The following is a 17,294-nucleotide window of genomic DNA, read 5'->3' on the forward strand; positions in this document are numbered from 1 at the left end:
TCATGCATGAGTCCAGGTCGCTGGGAGGCTTCGTCTTGGTCACCCGAGGTCAGCCCTCTCTCAAGACAAAGGGCCAGGGCCTCCAGTTGGTAGAGATGCTGGAACTCTGCACTTTCCTTGCTCCTGAGTTAACTCTTGGCATATCCTCTAATTGTGGCCTTGCTGGCAGCCCATAGTTTACCAGACGACTGGACTAAACCATCATTGAGCTGAAAGGGGGTTTGTAATTTTTTGCCCAGTGCTCACCAATAGCCCACGTAGGGTGTGGAGCATCGGTAGGTGATTTGATGTGAAGAAGGAGGGGGACATGATCCAGTTTGCCACGTGAAAGGATTTGGAGGTGGTTGGCGGCACGGCAGTCTGGCGCCAGCATAAATATAAGGTCTATGCAGGCGTGATTATGATGGGCCGTGGAAATATGGGTATATTGGAGCTGTCCAGATTCCAGGTCCTCCATATGTCCTGAAGACTGAACCCAGAGACCCAGTCCGAAAGGCGCTTAGTACCCAGTCGGCGACTAGTGGATGGGGTCCCGGTGGTTTCCCAGTATGGGAGCCAGGACTTTATTGAAGTCACCCTCAATTACTGTCAGTTCCTCCGGAAGGTCTTTCAGTGTGGAAGAGAGTTTGTTGAGGAGGATGTCCAGAGCTGCCGAGAACTCATAAGTAGAGATAAGATTGATTGTGGGCCCTCCCATAGTCCCCATTATGGCCAGGAAGTTGCCTTGTGTCAGAGTCACCAGATCCTCGGGGTCCGTGCACGTTCCCAACACTTCCACCACAAGACAGCTCCAATACTCTGATTAGATTTATCACAGAGTCTAAGAGAGTCCAAGTGGGGAAAAGGGGATTAGGATGGGAACAGCTGGGAAGGAGACCTGTAGGAAGCAAAAGGTTAAAACACAACATCAAAATTACATCTCATGAAATCAGTACCATGCTACAACTCTAAGCTTCGTCTTTTCCGAAAAACATGAACAACCCTAGAATAATCCTAAAACTGACTAGGCTTTAGATGACCGAATACCTGAGGAGGAAACAGGAAAAGTTAAATAGGACTTTCAGATTCAAGTACTTTCTTTAGCATGAGAATCAGGAAACACTCTGAGCATTTTCTAACAACCATATTAATCTCCTTTTAGGAATACATATCAGGAACACACAGAATTACCTCTAGAACTCTGGTATTGTGTTGTGTTCATCTCAGAAAAAACATTGGGAAGTTAATTGCGCACACTGCAGATTTTTATATGAGTATTAAACACCATAAAGGTTTGTGCACCATGAAATCACACAACGTAGATTCAAGGAATAAATCACGCGACGTGTCAACTTGAAATGCTACCAAGAAAATGTCTTAGAATGGTAGCGCACAGTAACTTACATTATTTATACACGAGGAAAGAATTGCGCGTCTTGCCGATTCAAATGCCACCATACAAAAGCCAAGAAATAGTAGCGCACAATGAATAACATGAAAAAATACTCAAGGAAAGAATCGCGCGTGTTGCCGATACGAATGCCACCATGTAAATGCCAGAAAATGGTAGCGCACAATGAACAGCATGAATTACACACGAGAAGTGAATGCGCATTTCGCGGATTCGAATGCCACCATGTAAATGTCAAGAAAAGGTAGCGCGCAATGAACAACAAAGTTAAATGCTCATGAAACGAGTTGCACGTCTTGCCAACTCGTAAAACATCATGTAAATGTCAAGAAATATCAGCGCGCAATGAACAATAATGTAATAACGAAGTCAAATCTTTATGGAATAAATTGCGCGTCCTCCCTGTTTGCAAACCACCATACAAATGTCAAAAAATGGCAGCGCACAAGTAATCTGTTATTCATTTAAGAATTAAAATCAAGAATATGAAGAGTCTCAATTACGGTGTTGGGAAATGTCCAAACACCGTCTTACTGCCTGGAAACAGTGATCATTAATGAGAGATGAGTGCAGAAGACTGGAAATTCCAAATTGGCCGCTGGGACAGGAGCTCAGGAAGAAGCTGCTGCTCTGCACCGGGACATCTGAATAGTGAGCACTGGAAGTTGGGCTGACTCTCTTTTATAGAGTCTTGGCCCAGCCTAGAACCACGCCCAGGCATGTTGCAGGGAAAGTCTCCAGAAGGCCCTGGAAAGGGACCACACCCTAACACACTCTGAATGTCTGCAGCAACACATTGTAAATGTACAGTATTTATAAACACCTTAAAAATGAATCTTTTGGATGGAATTCTGCAATGCAAATGGTTAAACAATAACATATCATCACAATGCATAAATTACTTTATCTTGCGAGTGTTGGGTTTTTGCATTCTAGATGCCCGTAGAGTGCGCACTGTCCTGGTGTTGACACCTTGAGGGTCTGTGATCTCCTTCGTCACCACTAGTGGAAAGGAGCTTCGAAGAAGAAATGCTACTCCCTGGGAACCCCGTGTAAATCCTGCATGAAAAACTCTGTTTAATCCCTGTCTTGCCAAAAAGGACAGTGGTTCCCCATCAAGTGGATCTCCTGTAACAATAGGGCGTTGGGAAGGAAATGGTGGAAATATTTTAGGACCACTGTGCGCTTCACTTTATTTAGGAGCCTGTTGACATTGTAGGAGCGTATCCACATGGGGTCTAGTTTAAGGTAAGTAAAGGCCATAATGGTGTGTGGTAGTTAGTGTAGACAAAGGTGCGTAAACCGCGCGCCATAATGTCATGTAGCAGGTAGGAGGAATGGTAACGTGTCTAGTGAGTGGCATCGTGAGTGTGGAAGCTGGACGTGGGTGAGCGGCATATCTTGCGGAGCTTATCTACAACATAGGGAAAAGAAACAGAAAGACATCAGTACAGTTACACCCCACCAACTACCCTCCCTCCTCATACTCCACCCCTCGAAGCATCTCTTGCCCCTAACATACAAACAAAATTATAATTCAACCCAGCTTGAACTTGGGAGTGGAGTGGTGGACCCCTCTAAATCGTAGGATCAGGAGTAGGCTTCGGGATCCATGGTATTGTTATAGTAGGAGGTCATTGTCTATGCATGTCATTGATGGGTGATGCAGCCCCTTTAAAGCATTGGGCTCCAGGAGAGGTCAGTGTCCTCTGCCGGATCGGCCGGTGGTGTGCCGGGTCGTACATGAAGATCTCTTGGGTTGGCGTCCAGGGATCCGGGAGAGACAGAGACAGAAGTGTGTGAGTCAAGTTCGCTTTAGTCGCCTGATGCATTTGATGGAGTGTCCACTCATCTGTAACTGTGCCTCTGGCATGAACGAGTACATTGTCTCTTTAGTTTGGGATCTATGTCTCGCCTAGGTGATCCCCCACATCTCAAGGTGTCATTGTATGGAGTGGTTGTTCCTCAGTGAGTTAAGCCCAAGCTGCTTCCGGCGTGTCAAAAAATTACCCTTCATGATGAGGGAAGCATCTCCCATCGCTGTTGCTGGCACAGATAACATAGATGGGGAAGGCCTCAGTCCTCAGTACGATCCCATGGAGGTGGCTTCTATGATGTTATGGGGCGTACCGTAGCAGCAAGAGTCTGGCGGTGTGGGCCAGGCGGCACCACCACCCTTCCCACTTGGCCCACGAGGCCGGGCGCACTCAGACACCCGGCATGTCAGTTCAGGGCTTAAAGCCTGGCTTTAAATGGCCGGGGTCAGTATTTTAGTACCGGTCTGGAATCGTCTCCAGCTGCTGTGTATACTCAGGCAGCACCAGCCGCAGTTAGAGCCACCGTAGCCACCACCCCCATCAAGAGCTGCCCCAGAGTCAAGAGAAATCCCTCGGGGGAGGACTCACCGTGCACTCCTGAGCGATGCGGGCCCCCGCAACACTACCAGTCCACACGGCGAGACAGGCAGACTCAGGTCAGGCATCTTCTCTTGGGGCTATGAGCCCGGACATACGTTCTAGCTGACAACCAGGGGCTCCTGGTGTCTTGTTGTTTCACATCCCGACAGGCCTCAGTCTCAGTGTCCTGCAACGGCTGATGAAAGGACCTCTTTCTCAGGGCGCTGTCATTTTGTGATCGGGCGCAGGGTGGGTCTCAGAGCTCTCGCTAACCACCAGAGCCGCCGTCAGATGCCAAGATCACAGAAGCTGGCTCCCAGGACATCGGTGCTGAGGAATCAGTTCTGATATATTGACTTAAGTTAGTGAAGAATTATTGTATCTACTGAGGGTTGAGCCCTACGGTCCTGCCCATTTTCCTAACAGCTATAAGTGCATTTTGTGCTGTCAGCCGTGCCATGCGTCTGTAATAGGTCAGGTAATATGAGGACTTCAAGTTGATCAGGTTCCTGAGAATGATGACAGTTGTCTTTAATGACGTTTGTGGTGGTCGCATTGCCTCCTCTGATTGATGTAAAGCCAGTTTAGAGTATAAGATTCAAGAAATCTTTGGAGTTGTCCTGTCCTTCCATGTTCTTAACAGGGATATTAAGTAGCAGTTGTGTGGCTTTTTGGGATCCGCGGTCATCTTTTTACACAGGAATGTAATTGAGTTTCTGTGACCTTGAGTAGTGGTCCTGGCTGAACGACGAGCACAACAATATGTGAATGTTAGGAATGTGTACTTATTCAACGTTTTAGTCTTGTAAGATGTTTAGGGAATTTGTGGCTGGGTCATAACTTGAAAGCCAACTAACAAAGACTCCAAGTTGGGGGAGCGGTAAATATGTTTAAGAGAAAGCCGCCTTCTTGTTGCTGGCACAAGGTTTTTAAGCTCTTAGAATTAACAAGGATGAGAAAATCTTCACCGTGTTCAGGTTGTTGATTTAGAGTCCATTTTTGGCCCTACATTGGACTGTGATATCCAGATAAATTCTTCAGACCTCACACGTTTGGATGGACATCTTTAGGGGCTGGACGCAGGATAGAATGTTTTTATGGCTTTTTCACTTTTTGTTTCTTCGGTGAGATGTGCCTAGTGCTTTTCTGCTGGAGCCTTAGATCTCTTCAATTGACATTCCAGGTTTTACCCAGTAATTTGATCGTAACTGATTTGCAGGTGTTTTCTGCCTTGTTAGACACTTAGAGCATATATTGGAGCAGTGAGTTGGAGGGCATTGTATTCTTAGAGTGAAGGTAGCTCGAGGTTAGCATGAGATGGTAGATTCAGGCAGAAAGTTGCAGCGGTATCTTGGAACATTTAAAATAGGGTATTTATTTTCAGTGGCTCAGAGTTGGAAGGTGTCATCTTATCTGTGCCTTAATATGCCGTGGCGCACCATTCCTTTGTGTTTTTCTACAACTACGACCTTTTCTAATGATCACGTTGGTTCCATGCCCAGGAACCAGAAGTTGTAGCTCAACTGGTCTTTACTCTTCATTTTCTTTTGAGAAGCTTGCTGTACCACACCCCTCTCTAATGAAAGATATGAAAAGAAAGTGCTTTTCTTCTGCCAGCCTAGGTCTCTGTTGTCAGTCTTTCAATTGAATGAGTGAGGAGGAAGATGAAAGTTACATTTAAAATAGGAAATGATGCACTCCAAAAGCACAAGCATCTATTTTTACTGTGGGAAACCTTGTACGATCTCATAGACTCGACCACATCTCATTGTTTTGTTGTATGGTGCGCACTTTGAAGTTGCTACCAAGGTGAGATATAGGTTGAGAGACACGTGTATAATGTTACACGTCATTAGCTTAATGCAGTACATATGTTCTCTGACGTCTGCCTTTTCACTTGAGTGCTCTTTTCATGATTGTGTAGTGCCTTACACTGTGTATGAAATGGAGTCGTGTAAATTATCTTTTTCTTCCTAGATTACTCCAACTGATAACAAGACCACTTATAAAGATGTCACAATACCGATTGCCGCCATCAGATATGGTGATGTAGTAGATCTACAAAAGGTAAGTTACTTGCACATGATCATGGCACTTCGTATTATGGCTGTTTCCACTATTTTCACTGAAGATGAATGCCCTTTAGTTTTCAGTATGGCATTAGTCGAGAAGTAGTGCTGTATATTTGCCTTTTCTATTTCAACTTTAAAAATCTGATCGTGATGAGCACAGTTACTGAGTTTAAAATATTTGGTTATTAATGCCATTTTGATCATGACTTTGCGTTACATTGAATTTCTGTCGTGCTGTATTAGCTGACTGTATTATTCACGAAAGTAGTGCTAGACTGTGATTTTTATAGCTAGGTTGACGCTGTAATCCAGATTATTTCTTATATTTAGACTCTAGGAGACAATGTGATGGTGACTCTTTATTCGCCAGCTGTGAAAATGTTCGACTACAATATGCTGGTCATCTTTCTGATTGCTGTATTCACAGTGACGCTGGGCGGTTATTGGAGTGGTGTAGGAGAACTGTAAGTGTAACAAACTGACTTGTACTTTATAAATGACATGCTTGTGAAGCTAGTACATGGACGTTGTTATGTACACAAAGTGAATTTTAGGTCTGACCTAACAGTGTGACCTCATGTGCTCAACAGAAAAAAATGCTTTCACAAGCACTACTGCGAAAAGGGTCTTTGCCTCCATTTACCTGTTAATGACTTTGCGTGCATTTGATTGGGCAGTAGTTGTGTGCCTGCTCCAAAAAAAGAGTACTTGTATTGCATGTTTTGCCTTGTGGTAAAACTTATGTTCAGTACACCAATGCAGAGTTTGTTATGGTACCAGATCAATGGCTATAGGCCTGATCTATTTCATAAAGTTACAACAAAGGAAGTAGGCTGGACTTATTTATTGTGAAAGGTATGTGTTTAAGCCGACAGACGTTTAAGGGTGCAGTGTTATTTCGTTGTGATAAAGCCAGTAGGGACATATTTTGTGATATAGAATCTCACAGATTTTTGAAGTAGGCAATTGTTTTGATGTTGATTGCCCATTCTGACAAACCTTGGGGTAAGAAGATTTGCACTGTGATAAGAACTCTTGTGAGGGTTTTATTTTATTTTGCAGGTTTTAATTGTATATGTATTTGTAATTTTATGACTGTATACCTAATGTTTGCCTTGCGGGAAAGCTCATGACCAACAGAGTAGGCCTGAGTTGGATATGGTGACAAGCCAATGTTAAAGGCCTTATTAGTTCAATGGGTAAAGTTGTGTCCTGTGCCATAGATCTAATGTGTACGTTACAAAATGTTATGACCAAATCACTAGGCCTAGCTTAATTATAGTGAAAAGCATTTGTTAAACCAGGTATTCTTTTATGGGGATTGGTTAGTACACTGAGTGAAAAGCTATAGATAGATATTTCGTTACATGGATTCTCAAGAATTACATTTGTATGCAAGGTTGTTGTTATGAGTTGCCCCATTTGATGAAAATTATTGTTAGAAAATGTGCATGCGCTAATCTTTGCTAAACCCTCTTGGCAGACCTGAAAACAAATCAGTAGAACATACATACGTATACACATGCATGTACATATATACACGGGGCAGCCCTTTTCTGCTATTTAATTGTTCCAGCATCATCCTCACTCTGTTTCCATCCATGACTGAGTTTCTCCTGAGGCAAAGTGTCAGTCTACTCAGCCATTGGCTCTATTGTCTGAGTTAGGACATCACGCCTGATCATGTGCACCTCTGCCTGAAAATTAGTACACTTCACTCTCTGTTTTCTCTTTTGAATGTTGCAAGGGCACCATAACTGCCACGACCATCCAGCAGGCTGAACAAGAATCACATTGCATCCTAGGTGGTGCTTTGAAAAGATTCCCAAATGTAGAATTTTGTTTTCCAATTGATCTTTGTTTTCATACTAAACCATTCAAAAGTGTCTATATTCAACAGCTCAGATTGTCAGTGTTCCAGGAGAACAGAGTCAAAGAAACCTTACATATAGATACTGTTTCATGTAGGAGAAGTGGTGAGGTAGTAGTGAAATATCAGTCTGGAAATCAGAAGTCGTCCAAATTTCCAGATTTTTTTTGTGTTATTATTCTATTTATTGAAACGGTTTTACAGCATACAATAATGAAACAAAGCAAGGAGGGAAACTTACAAAGTCAAAGGACATGTGTGCGACACATAGATCGATGTGTATCGTGCTAAGCGTGCTAAGGGGGCGAGTGTTATGGACATTAACCCATAATCAAAGTTATAACTTCATAACTGTCTGACCAAAATGCTTCTATAGCAGGACAGTGCTAAGTCAGGTGTGGAACATGGCAGTGGGGGCAGCACACTAAGCACCGCAAACTCTGTTGCCTCGTTCGGTATAGAAAGTTAAAATTGATTATTCTGAGTCTGTAGTTGGGAGAGGGCGCTCCGGATTAAGCACAATACCTCCATTGTTCCTCCTGAGGGGAGAATATGTGTCAGCCACCCAAGCGTTCCGAGCACCCGGGGCAGTTACCGGGCTCATCTCTTGCTTTGTGGCAAAGAGTCGGGTGTTGAGTATGCGTGATGCATGAGGATAATGTCCAGCATGTGCCGTTTTTGGGCAGGGGCGTTTCAGGAAGTAACTTTGGAAGGTTGTGCGGAGTTGTTGGTACAGTAGTATGTTCAGCAGTGTGTGTGTGAGGCATCTTCTACAATGCTGTGTAAATGGATAATCTGCTTCTCTGGGTATAGGCCTTCAAACAGCTCGAGCCCCAAGCAATGGGATCGACGGCAGACACCCCTGTCTTGCATCACTGGGAGGGAAGGGTTCCTGGTGGGGTGCTGGGTGCCTAAAGGCATCATAGGCTATCCCACACCCATAGTGTACACGCTCCTGTATATATGGCAGAGCAGGGACGTCTGACCGGTCAATATAGCGCAGCGGACTGTGCTGTCCCCCTCCACAGCAGTGTGTGGTTGGAAAGGCACGGGATAGAGCCAGAAGTGGGTGAAGTGGGCCTGTATGCAGTAGAAATATTGGTTCATATCAGGGCTGTCCAAAGCACCCTGCAAGAATGGGAGAGGCCGTGTTTCCAAACACAACTCTAGGCTGCCAGCCTGCCTACGCCAGGGCCACTAGTTGGAGTGGGGCCGCCTATGGAAGTACCTTGTGAGGGGGATTGGAATATTGAGAAATAAGTGAAGGTACTTGGGAAGGATGTTCATTTTAGCAATGGCAATTCTGCCCGATACAGGTAGAGGAAGCCTGCACCAGATTGTGATCTGTTCCTCCAACCAGTCCATGGCTTTTCCATAGCTCACACTCCAGAGTTCTTCGAGGTCCCTGCAGAGCCATACACCTAGGTAGTGGACCGTTCCATCACCACTTGGAGCGGGTATACTTCGGGCATTTAGTTAGATCTGAGTCAAATGCTGCAGGACACGGACCACTTTCTTCACCTAAAATCCTTCTACTTTGCATGGAGAGAACCCAGGTTTTTTAAATTTGTTGGCCCTGACAGCTCTGTATGCCACTGTGATAAAATGACTCCCATTCCCTGATACCTACAGGGTCTGCATTAATGTGTCTACCGGAGGCTGTGTCCCTCCTTTACCCCACGTAAGTTTAATGACCTTAGGTATTGCCACATAGGTCAAGAATTGTCTGGGAGAGAGGTCCTAGGCAAGCATCATTATTTCAAAGGACATGAGCGCATCCAAATCATACTGAACACCCAGTGAGGTTATTCCTGCTGTGAACCATAGGATCCTGTTTGCTTTTTGTGCCATTTGTGAAAACCTCTGGAACACACATATTGAGGTTTCCTGGGAATAAGGTGTTCTGCCACCCCCTTCCTACGCACATACCAGTGCCAATTGTAGCATGTCGCCTGCAGTAAAATCAAGCTGGCTCGAACCTTGCACTGCATATATAGAACATATTCTTTGACGTCCACAGCATTCAGCTCTTTTTTGCACACATGTGAACTCAAAGGGCACCCATCCTGCACTGAACCATCCTGCCACTGTGGTACTGAGCAGGTAATACGATTCCAATTCAGGGATCCCCAGCCCTCTCCTTCCAGAGGAAGATATATTGTGTCTAGTGCAACCCTCTCACGTTTGCTTTCCAGAACAGATCTGAAGATTACCAACTGTATAACTGCCATTGATGTAGTCCCTAGACTAGCGAAAATCCCACTGGAGTAACTTTCTTGTTGGCAGACTCAAAAGTCTCTCAAAAGTTAATTGGAGCCAACACTAACACATTGGGTGCTAAAGACATGTAAACTGCTACTTTTTTTATCTGAGGCATTGTGAAAGTTGAAGCTTCTGCTTCTAACGTCATTACACATCTTAAACAAATGTCAGCTCTTGGCTTTGTAATTACAGTAAAACCTTAGTAAATGCGCCATCCCCAGCTTATCACTATCTATCTTTTTAATTTTTTTGAGAAGTTTCACTGCAGTCTGGAAGTATTATGACTGCACAGCACATGCTTAGAAGTTGGCCTATTAGAAATCATCTGATGCAAAGCAATGACTTACAAAGATGGTACTTTGTCTACTCCATTATTTTTTCCTCCCCGTTTGTCCTTTTACTCTTTTTTTTTTTAACCTGTACAGAGTATGAGAAGAGTATAATTGCACCTCCAATATCTTTAGCCAAGTGTGTTTGGTATTTAACCTAGAAGTTAATAGTTAATCTCCAGTACATTATTCTGATGTCAAAATATAGGGGAAATTCTATTGAAACGGATACAAGTTACAAATTTTAGAGTGTAAGAACACTAAAATACTGATGTTAAGGAAGAAAAACTGAACTGTATCAACAATTGAACCCAGCAGCTTGAGATACATCCTGAAATATGGGCCAGTTTAAAGAGTAGGACTGAGATGTCAAAGTTTGAGGGAAATGGAAGTCCAATACAGTTGTCACTATCTATGCATTGGCAAAAATGAACAAAAATGTTGCCCCACTCCATACGCAGGTCAGTTGACTGTTTGGAAATGTTTATTGATTGGTTAATTGTACATCTCATTGTAAATCTCATAAAACATCAGCTCCCCAGTCATGCTATTGTCCGTCAGTAACTGCTAAACCCTCAACTGGGGAGGAGATGTGGTTCAGTGGCTTAGCTTTTGGATTTGGGAACTGGTCTCTGGTTTGGAGTCCAATCCTCAGCATTTGACTGAAGTCCCTTAATGCCCCATGTGCCTAAAAATTGTAATATCCATAAAATGCATTTCTAAGTATGTAACACATAAGAAATCTGTATCTAAAAGATAATTCCCCACTTGATGTACATAATCTTGTATTGCCCCCAACACCCTCTAATATGTATAGCTCTCTGCTGCACCTCAGGTTGGTTCACGGTATAAACATACATACGCTATCAAAAGCCGCAACCTCATTTCATAATTGAGACAGGCACTGAAGAAAAATGTTGGTAGTGATGCACAATATCCATAACCTCTGTAATATTATGAAATGAAGGTATGCATCAGTCTCCATTGTGGAGAGAGAATATGTAATGGTGAACCGTTTATGAGCGATGATTAATCTTTGTTTTTGTGAGTGAGAGTGTCTTCATGGGCTGTCTCTTTTTTGACTCACCCATGAATGCACTATCTTCAGGAAGCACTAGAATAGGAAAATTGTAAACCTGTGACTTTCAGGTATGAACACCTTTAATAGTAAAGACGGCAAATGAATTAACTTCCACACATCAGACAACTGACACCAATCAGGTTTTTGCTAATTTGAATCATGATCTGACAGTGTATGAATACAAGCTTGCAATAAAAGTTTGGGTCACCTTACTTTCCCTTGCATTCCATCTGATTATATCAACTATTGACTTAGGTGGTCAGTATGAGGTTGGCAGGCGGAAAAGCCCGCCTTACAAACTGCCGCAGTCAGGTTTCTACCAGTGCAACTGCCTTCCCGCGGGCCCCATTATAAGTTCCCCGCTGGCCTAGCGGGGAACAGCCTGCAACATTGATGTTGGCTCATAATGGAGCCGGCGACAATGTTGTGGTGCTTAGGGTGCAACAGCACCGGTCGCGCTTTTCACTGTCTGCATAGCAGACGGTGACAAGCGTGACGGGGCTGTCCATGGGGGCCCCTGCACTACCCATGCCAAGTGCAAGGACACTAAAATACTGCCCATGCCAAGTGTATTGGCAGTGCAGGGCCCGTGCACCCCATCTCCGCCAGATTTTACATGACAGTGCTACTGCCATGTTAAAGTTGGCAGAGGGGGGGTTTGTAATCCCCAGTGCGGCGCTGCATGCAGATTAGGCCCCCCGACACCGCCAGCCCCACCGTCAGACAGCCACTATAGCCCTGGCCGTCTAAAGACCATCATGATCATAATGAGGCCCTTAATGTCTGCTGAAATTTTGGAAATCATCCCAGACCCCCAATGTCAAGTAACTTAGTCAGTTTAAAAACTAAAGACCATGTTCTACAATGTGCTAAATCTGATATGGTTTGGGGGTGCCAGAGTGCAAGTTCCAAGATTGCTGCATCCCTGTGAGACTCCTTGTACTGGGTTCAGAATCTGTTCATATAAAAGCTGAGCAGGACATCCTTGTCCTTACTGTAGCCAGAGTTGCCCACTGGACAGCTTAGATGACAGTATGCCAGTGAGTGGAGAGAGGTGGAGTGCCCCATGATGGATGGCTGTGCTGCGGGCCTGTGCCAGTAGTCTCCTTCAAAATAGGGGACACACCGGCTGAGGATAGGGAGACAGTGGCAGTCATAAGACTGGTGCTGCAGAGCAATGTCATTTGAGGGCTGCGCTTGGAGAGGAGATCATGCCCTAGTATCTGTGGCAGCTGTGATGGAGTAGACATACCCCTGATGTCGCATGCGAGAGAGCTTGTGTGCAAACATCTTCCTTCTCATACAAAGTTTACATTGCCCTCACTAAACAAGACAAAATAATCACCTCTGCTGAAGCACAGATATCAACCATTGAGGATGGTACAGTCACTAACAAAGAAATTTGGCCGAAGTTCTCAAGAGTATTAAAGTTAAAAATGGAGACTTGGAAACCAGGTGTTGATGCAATAAAATGTGCATAGTTGACCTCCCTGAGTTAACCAACATTGGCAACATGGCTGACTATGTTGAGGCCCTCCTTTATTATTTTTGTTTTCATAAAAATCTTAATTGAGTTTGGCAGCTAGCAAAATATTCATGGCACACTGCAGTGGAAAGCATGAAAAGGTCCAACATAGGGTTGCATCAGGATGTACAGTATCAACAATGTCTTCAAGATTCAACTGATAAAGCACATAAGTCAACATAGCAGTTATAATTATAGTGTGTATATATAGCCTGTATCATAGTAGTACTAGGAGAGTAACAAATTGAACATAGCAGTTACAAACAAAGCCCTTCCACCCTAACCCAAACTAGTCTTCTGCCTGTAGAATCTCCTAATTAGGAATAGCCCCATGTGGGCCCCAGAGGGGGGTTTAGAGGGAGGTTTAGAGAGAGGTTAGCAGTCTGAGACATAGTTGTCTTGATCCATGTATTTGGCTCTAGAGGTGGGGGGTGCATGGGAGGGAGGACTGTATCCACGGAATTAACAATCCTGCTCACTTGTTACCATTAATCACTGTCCTCATGAGATTTAAATGCTTCTAGAAAGCCATCCCATACAGAAGCAATAGGACGTTTATGGAGTCCCGATACTGCTTTTTGCGCAGAGCACAACCGTCCGCATTGCCCCAGCGTAAAACCTCCTCTTGTGGCTCCTCTTGCCACCCAGCCACAAGGGGGGCTTTTGGGAACTTCCAGCACCTGGTAATTTGATGCTTCGCTGGTAGGAGCGGCAGTTCCAAAAAACGTGACAATGTTTTGGAGGTTTTAGGGCATGGCTAAATACCCAACAGGCAGGGTTCCACAGTGTTCCAGTGAGTGACCCCAGCCAAGTCCGCCAGGGCTACTTAAACAGCTGCTCAATAAGATCGCAGGGAGTGGCATTCCCAAAGCATAAGTAGTAAGGTTGCTGGGTCTGCGTTACATCTGGGGCAGTGCAGAGGAACCATGGGAAACAGCGTATGCAATTTCTGGAGGGATGAGGTACGCCCTATGAAATAGCGAGAACTGGATGAATTTCAATCAGGGGTTGCTTGGGATCAAGCTGGGGTATTCCAGAAGAAAAAGTCATTCCATGTTGTGTAGAACACTGCCCCCTCCCACTGAGTACGTAGAGACACCAGTGAGACTTGCAGTTGTGTGCATAAGCCCTTGTATAACATTTTACTCAGTGTCTACCCATGCCCATTTTGTATACTGCCTGGATATATGTGTGTGTTGAGTTCCCATCCCGTTGGTGCCCATCGTGTTTGAATATAGTGGGAAATGTTAGCATGGGTCAGAAATAAGGAGTCAGAGAGCTTGTAAATCTTTATGAAATCTTGGTATGACATAAGTTTCCCATCCTCAAACATATCGCCCAATGTATGTACTCCAGAGGATTCCCAAGGTTCTAAGTGGCGAGCTGTGACCGGGCCCAAACGGGTGGGCATACCGTGGAGTGGTAAGTTGAGGGCGTAGCATGTGTTAACAGACGTGTATTTGAGGACCTGCTTCCACTATATAAGCATGCTAGCTTGTAATAATGGTAATTTAGAGGGGCTATGTGGTCCCGGCAGTAGTAGGGTATGTAGTTTTTCCAGTCTCAGCATTTGTGGTGTGTAATCCATCTATGTTGAATGAAATCCAGCTAACCAATAAGATAACCACTGCAATTGACCTGCATAACAGTAGGCCCAGAAGTCAGGGGTGCCTATCCCACACTCCGATGGTAGGAGCTGCAGTTTGGAGAGGCCTACTCTGCGTCTCCCTGCTCCCCACACCAAAGTGCTAAGTAAGGAGTTAAGCAATTTTATAGTGTGCCACAGGGACCACCACCAGTAGATTAACTAAAAAGTATAGAATGTGGGCCACATTACCATGTTCGAAAGTGCCACACAACCCACCACTGAGAGGGGCAGAGTGGTCCCAAAATTAATTTGTGAGTGAAGTGATATAATGGCCTTGTTTAAGTTTCCATCTAATAGATAAGCTGTGGTGCTGTAAACTTGTATACCAAGGTAGCGGAAAGTGTGGGTGGGCTATCGGGATTGTATGTGTACCCATTTATGTGGCACCCCCCTGAGCATATCCCTGGATATAGAAAGCATGAGATTTTGCATTATTATCGCAAAGGCCAGAAAGGTCACCAAATTTATCAAGCAAGTAGGCCAGAGTATATGATACCTGGTCAGGTCACTTATGTATATACTCATATCTTCCACATAAAAGGAGACAGCATGTAGCTGCGAGTCCTCTGATATGCACCAGTCATCTCCTGCTGCCTGATGCTCTGTGCTAGTGGTTTAATCACAAGCACGAAAAGGATCGGGGGTAAGGAACATCTTTGTTAAGTGCCTTGGTGCGTTGCGTGCGGAGAGGATATATGTATGCTCATTTGTGCCCTAGCAGTGGGATCTGTGTAAAGGAGCAGAACCTAGCTAATATAAACCTGAGGGATCCCGAACTTCATCAGAACAGCAAATATGTAATCCCATCGCAGACTATTGAACACCTGCTGGAGGTCAAGGGAGAGATATCCTGCAGTGGGGGTTGGGACTTTGCCAATCCCATTACCTGGTAAACTCATTGGATCTTCAAAGAGGTGCTTTGGCGTGGGACAGACCCGTTTTGATCTGTGTGTATTAAGTCTGGCAGTGTGGGAAGCAGCCACCTCGCTAACACTTTGCTCAATATCTTATATTCTGTTGTTAGCAAAGATAGGGGCCTGTATGAGAATATATCCTCAGGATCACGACCTGGCTTGAGCAGGGATTTGAGCACCGACGTGATCAGAGCCTGGCGAGTTGTGGGCGGAAGGGAACCGGTCTTGAGCAATGTTTTATTTCGTTTTCCTAGATGCGCAGCAAACAAGATGTAAAAGTGGTGTAAAATTGAACTGGTATGCCGTCCAGGCCAAGGGTCTTACTTTGGAGGACTTAAGATATTGCAGTACGGATTTCAACCTGTGTCAGGGGGTCTCCTAGCACCGCCTGGAGAGATAGTGTGTCAATGGCTGTAGGGGACCAGGAAGGGTTAGGGCCATGGAGACAAGCATAATATTCCTTGAAATGCCTCATTGATATCCACTTGGGTGGTGCAGTGGGTGTGCGCAGGAGTGCGCACAAAAGGATGGGGGTGGGCAACAATTGCTGTCGGATCTTGCGTGCCAAGAGTCCCCGGCCTTATCACCTTCAGAGTGTGATCTCTTTGTGTATGAACTGAAATCTATAACTCACAAACGCTCTAGCACTTCGGCGTGTTGAATGCAACACTCCTGAAGATCATCATGGGCTTCCTTGCGTTCCCAGGCATGCTTCAGTGCGTTTGATGTGGCTTAGCACCAAATGTCGTGCTACAACTATATTAGATATAGAGATTCCGCGTATAAATAACCTTAAAGGTCTCCCACTCAAGCAGTGGGGAGGAGGCAGTGCCAGTATTAGCTGCAAAATAATCTGTGATTATCGTTGCCAAAGTATCTTTGAATGATATCTTCCAAATATTGGAGCTGCAATCTCCATGTGGGGACTGGAAGAGGGATGGCGCACCAGGACATGACAATTTCTAGGGGGTTGTGGTCGGACAGGGATTTGCGTAGGTATGTAGACTCTGTGACGTCAGCAAGCTTATGGACATGGCACTAAATGTGATCCAGGAGGGAGTGTAATTTATGTGGAGGGGGCATAGAATGAGTATTCTTTCATTCCTGCATTAAGTTCCCTCCATACAACAATCAGGGCCCACCCGAGACCCATTTGTGCAGTGCCCGTGCCTGCCTGAGTGAGGGAGCACTAGGGAGAGGAGAGGTGGAATAGAACGATCCATATATGTGTCCAAGGCATCATTGAAGTTCCCCCAAATCAGCCAGGGAAGGCGCGACCAGCCAGCCAAAATGGAGGATAGATGTGCTAGAAGTACATCCCGGTCTGAATTAGGAATATTTACACTGCCTAATATTAGTTTTTTACAATCCAGCCTCCTGTTGACAAGAACATAACGGCCGTCGGCATCCACTCTGGTTTCCACCACCTAAAACACCCACACCCATACTGCTATGCCTTGGCAGAAGCACAATAAGTAGTGGCAAACAGTTGACCCCTCCGTTGGCTTGTAATTTAAGGGACTCCGCTGCAGAGAGATGGCTCTCCTGCAAATAAACTATTTGGGCTTTGCTGCCGCTGAGCTGAGAGTACATTAGATGGTGTTTTTGTGCTGAACCCATCCCCCTAACATTCCAGGTCAAGACTTTACAGGCATTGACCACCGATGTCATGGAACTGGAGAATGGAAAACATTGAGGACATAATCCCCCTGTGCAATCCCCATGATACCTTGATCAAAAGCATAATGTATTTGGCAGAAGATAGGAACACAATGAGAACAACAAACAGACCCCAATACTCTGCTGT

General features: G+C 44.9%; 1 protein-coding gene across 2 annotated transcripts in view; it reads left to right on the forward strand.

Annotated features, from left to right (window-relative positions):
• Positions 1 to 17,294, forward strand: part of SPPL2A (signal peptide peptidase like 2A) — a 273,444-nt gene that overhangs the window by 73,482 nt on the left and 182,668 nt on the right. For both annotated transcript variants that reach the window (XM_069222533.1, XM_069222534.1), the window contains exons 4-5: positions 5,764 to 5,853; positions 6,189 to 6,322. In XM_069222533.1, coding sequence (XP_069078634.1) covers positions 5,764 to 5,853; positions 6,189 to 6,322 — 224 coding nt within the window. The remainder of the gene's footprint in view (positions 1 to 5,763; positions 5,854 to 6,188; positions 6,323 to 17,294) is intronic.

The sequence above is a fragment of the Pleurodeles waltl genome, chromosome 3_1 (assembly GCF_031143425.1).
Source record: "Pleurodeles waltl isolate 20211129_DDA chromosome 3_1, aPleWal1.hap1.20221129, whole genome shotgun sequence".
Lineage (NCBI taxonomy): Eukaryota > Metazoa > Chordata > Amphibia > Caudata > Salamandridae > Pleurodeles > Pleurodeles waltl.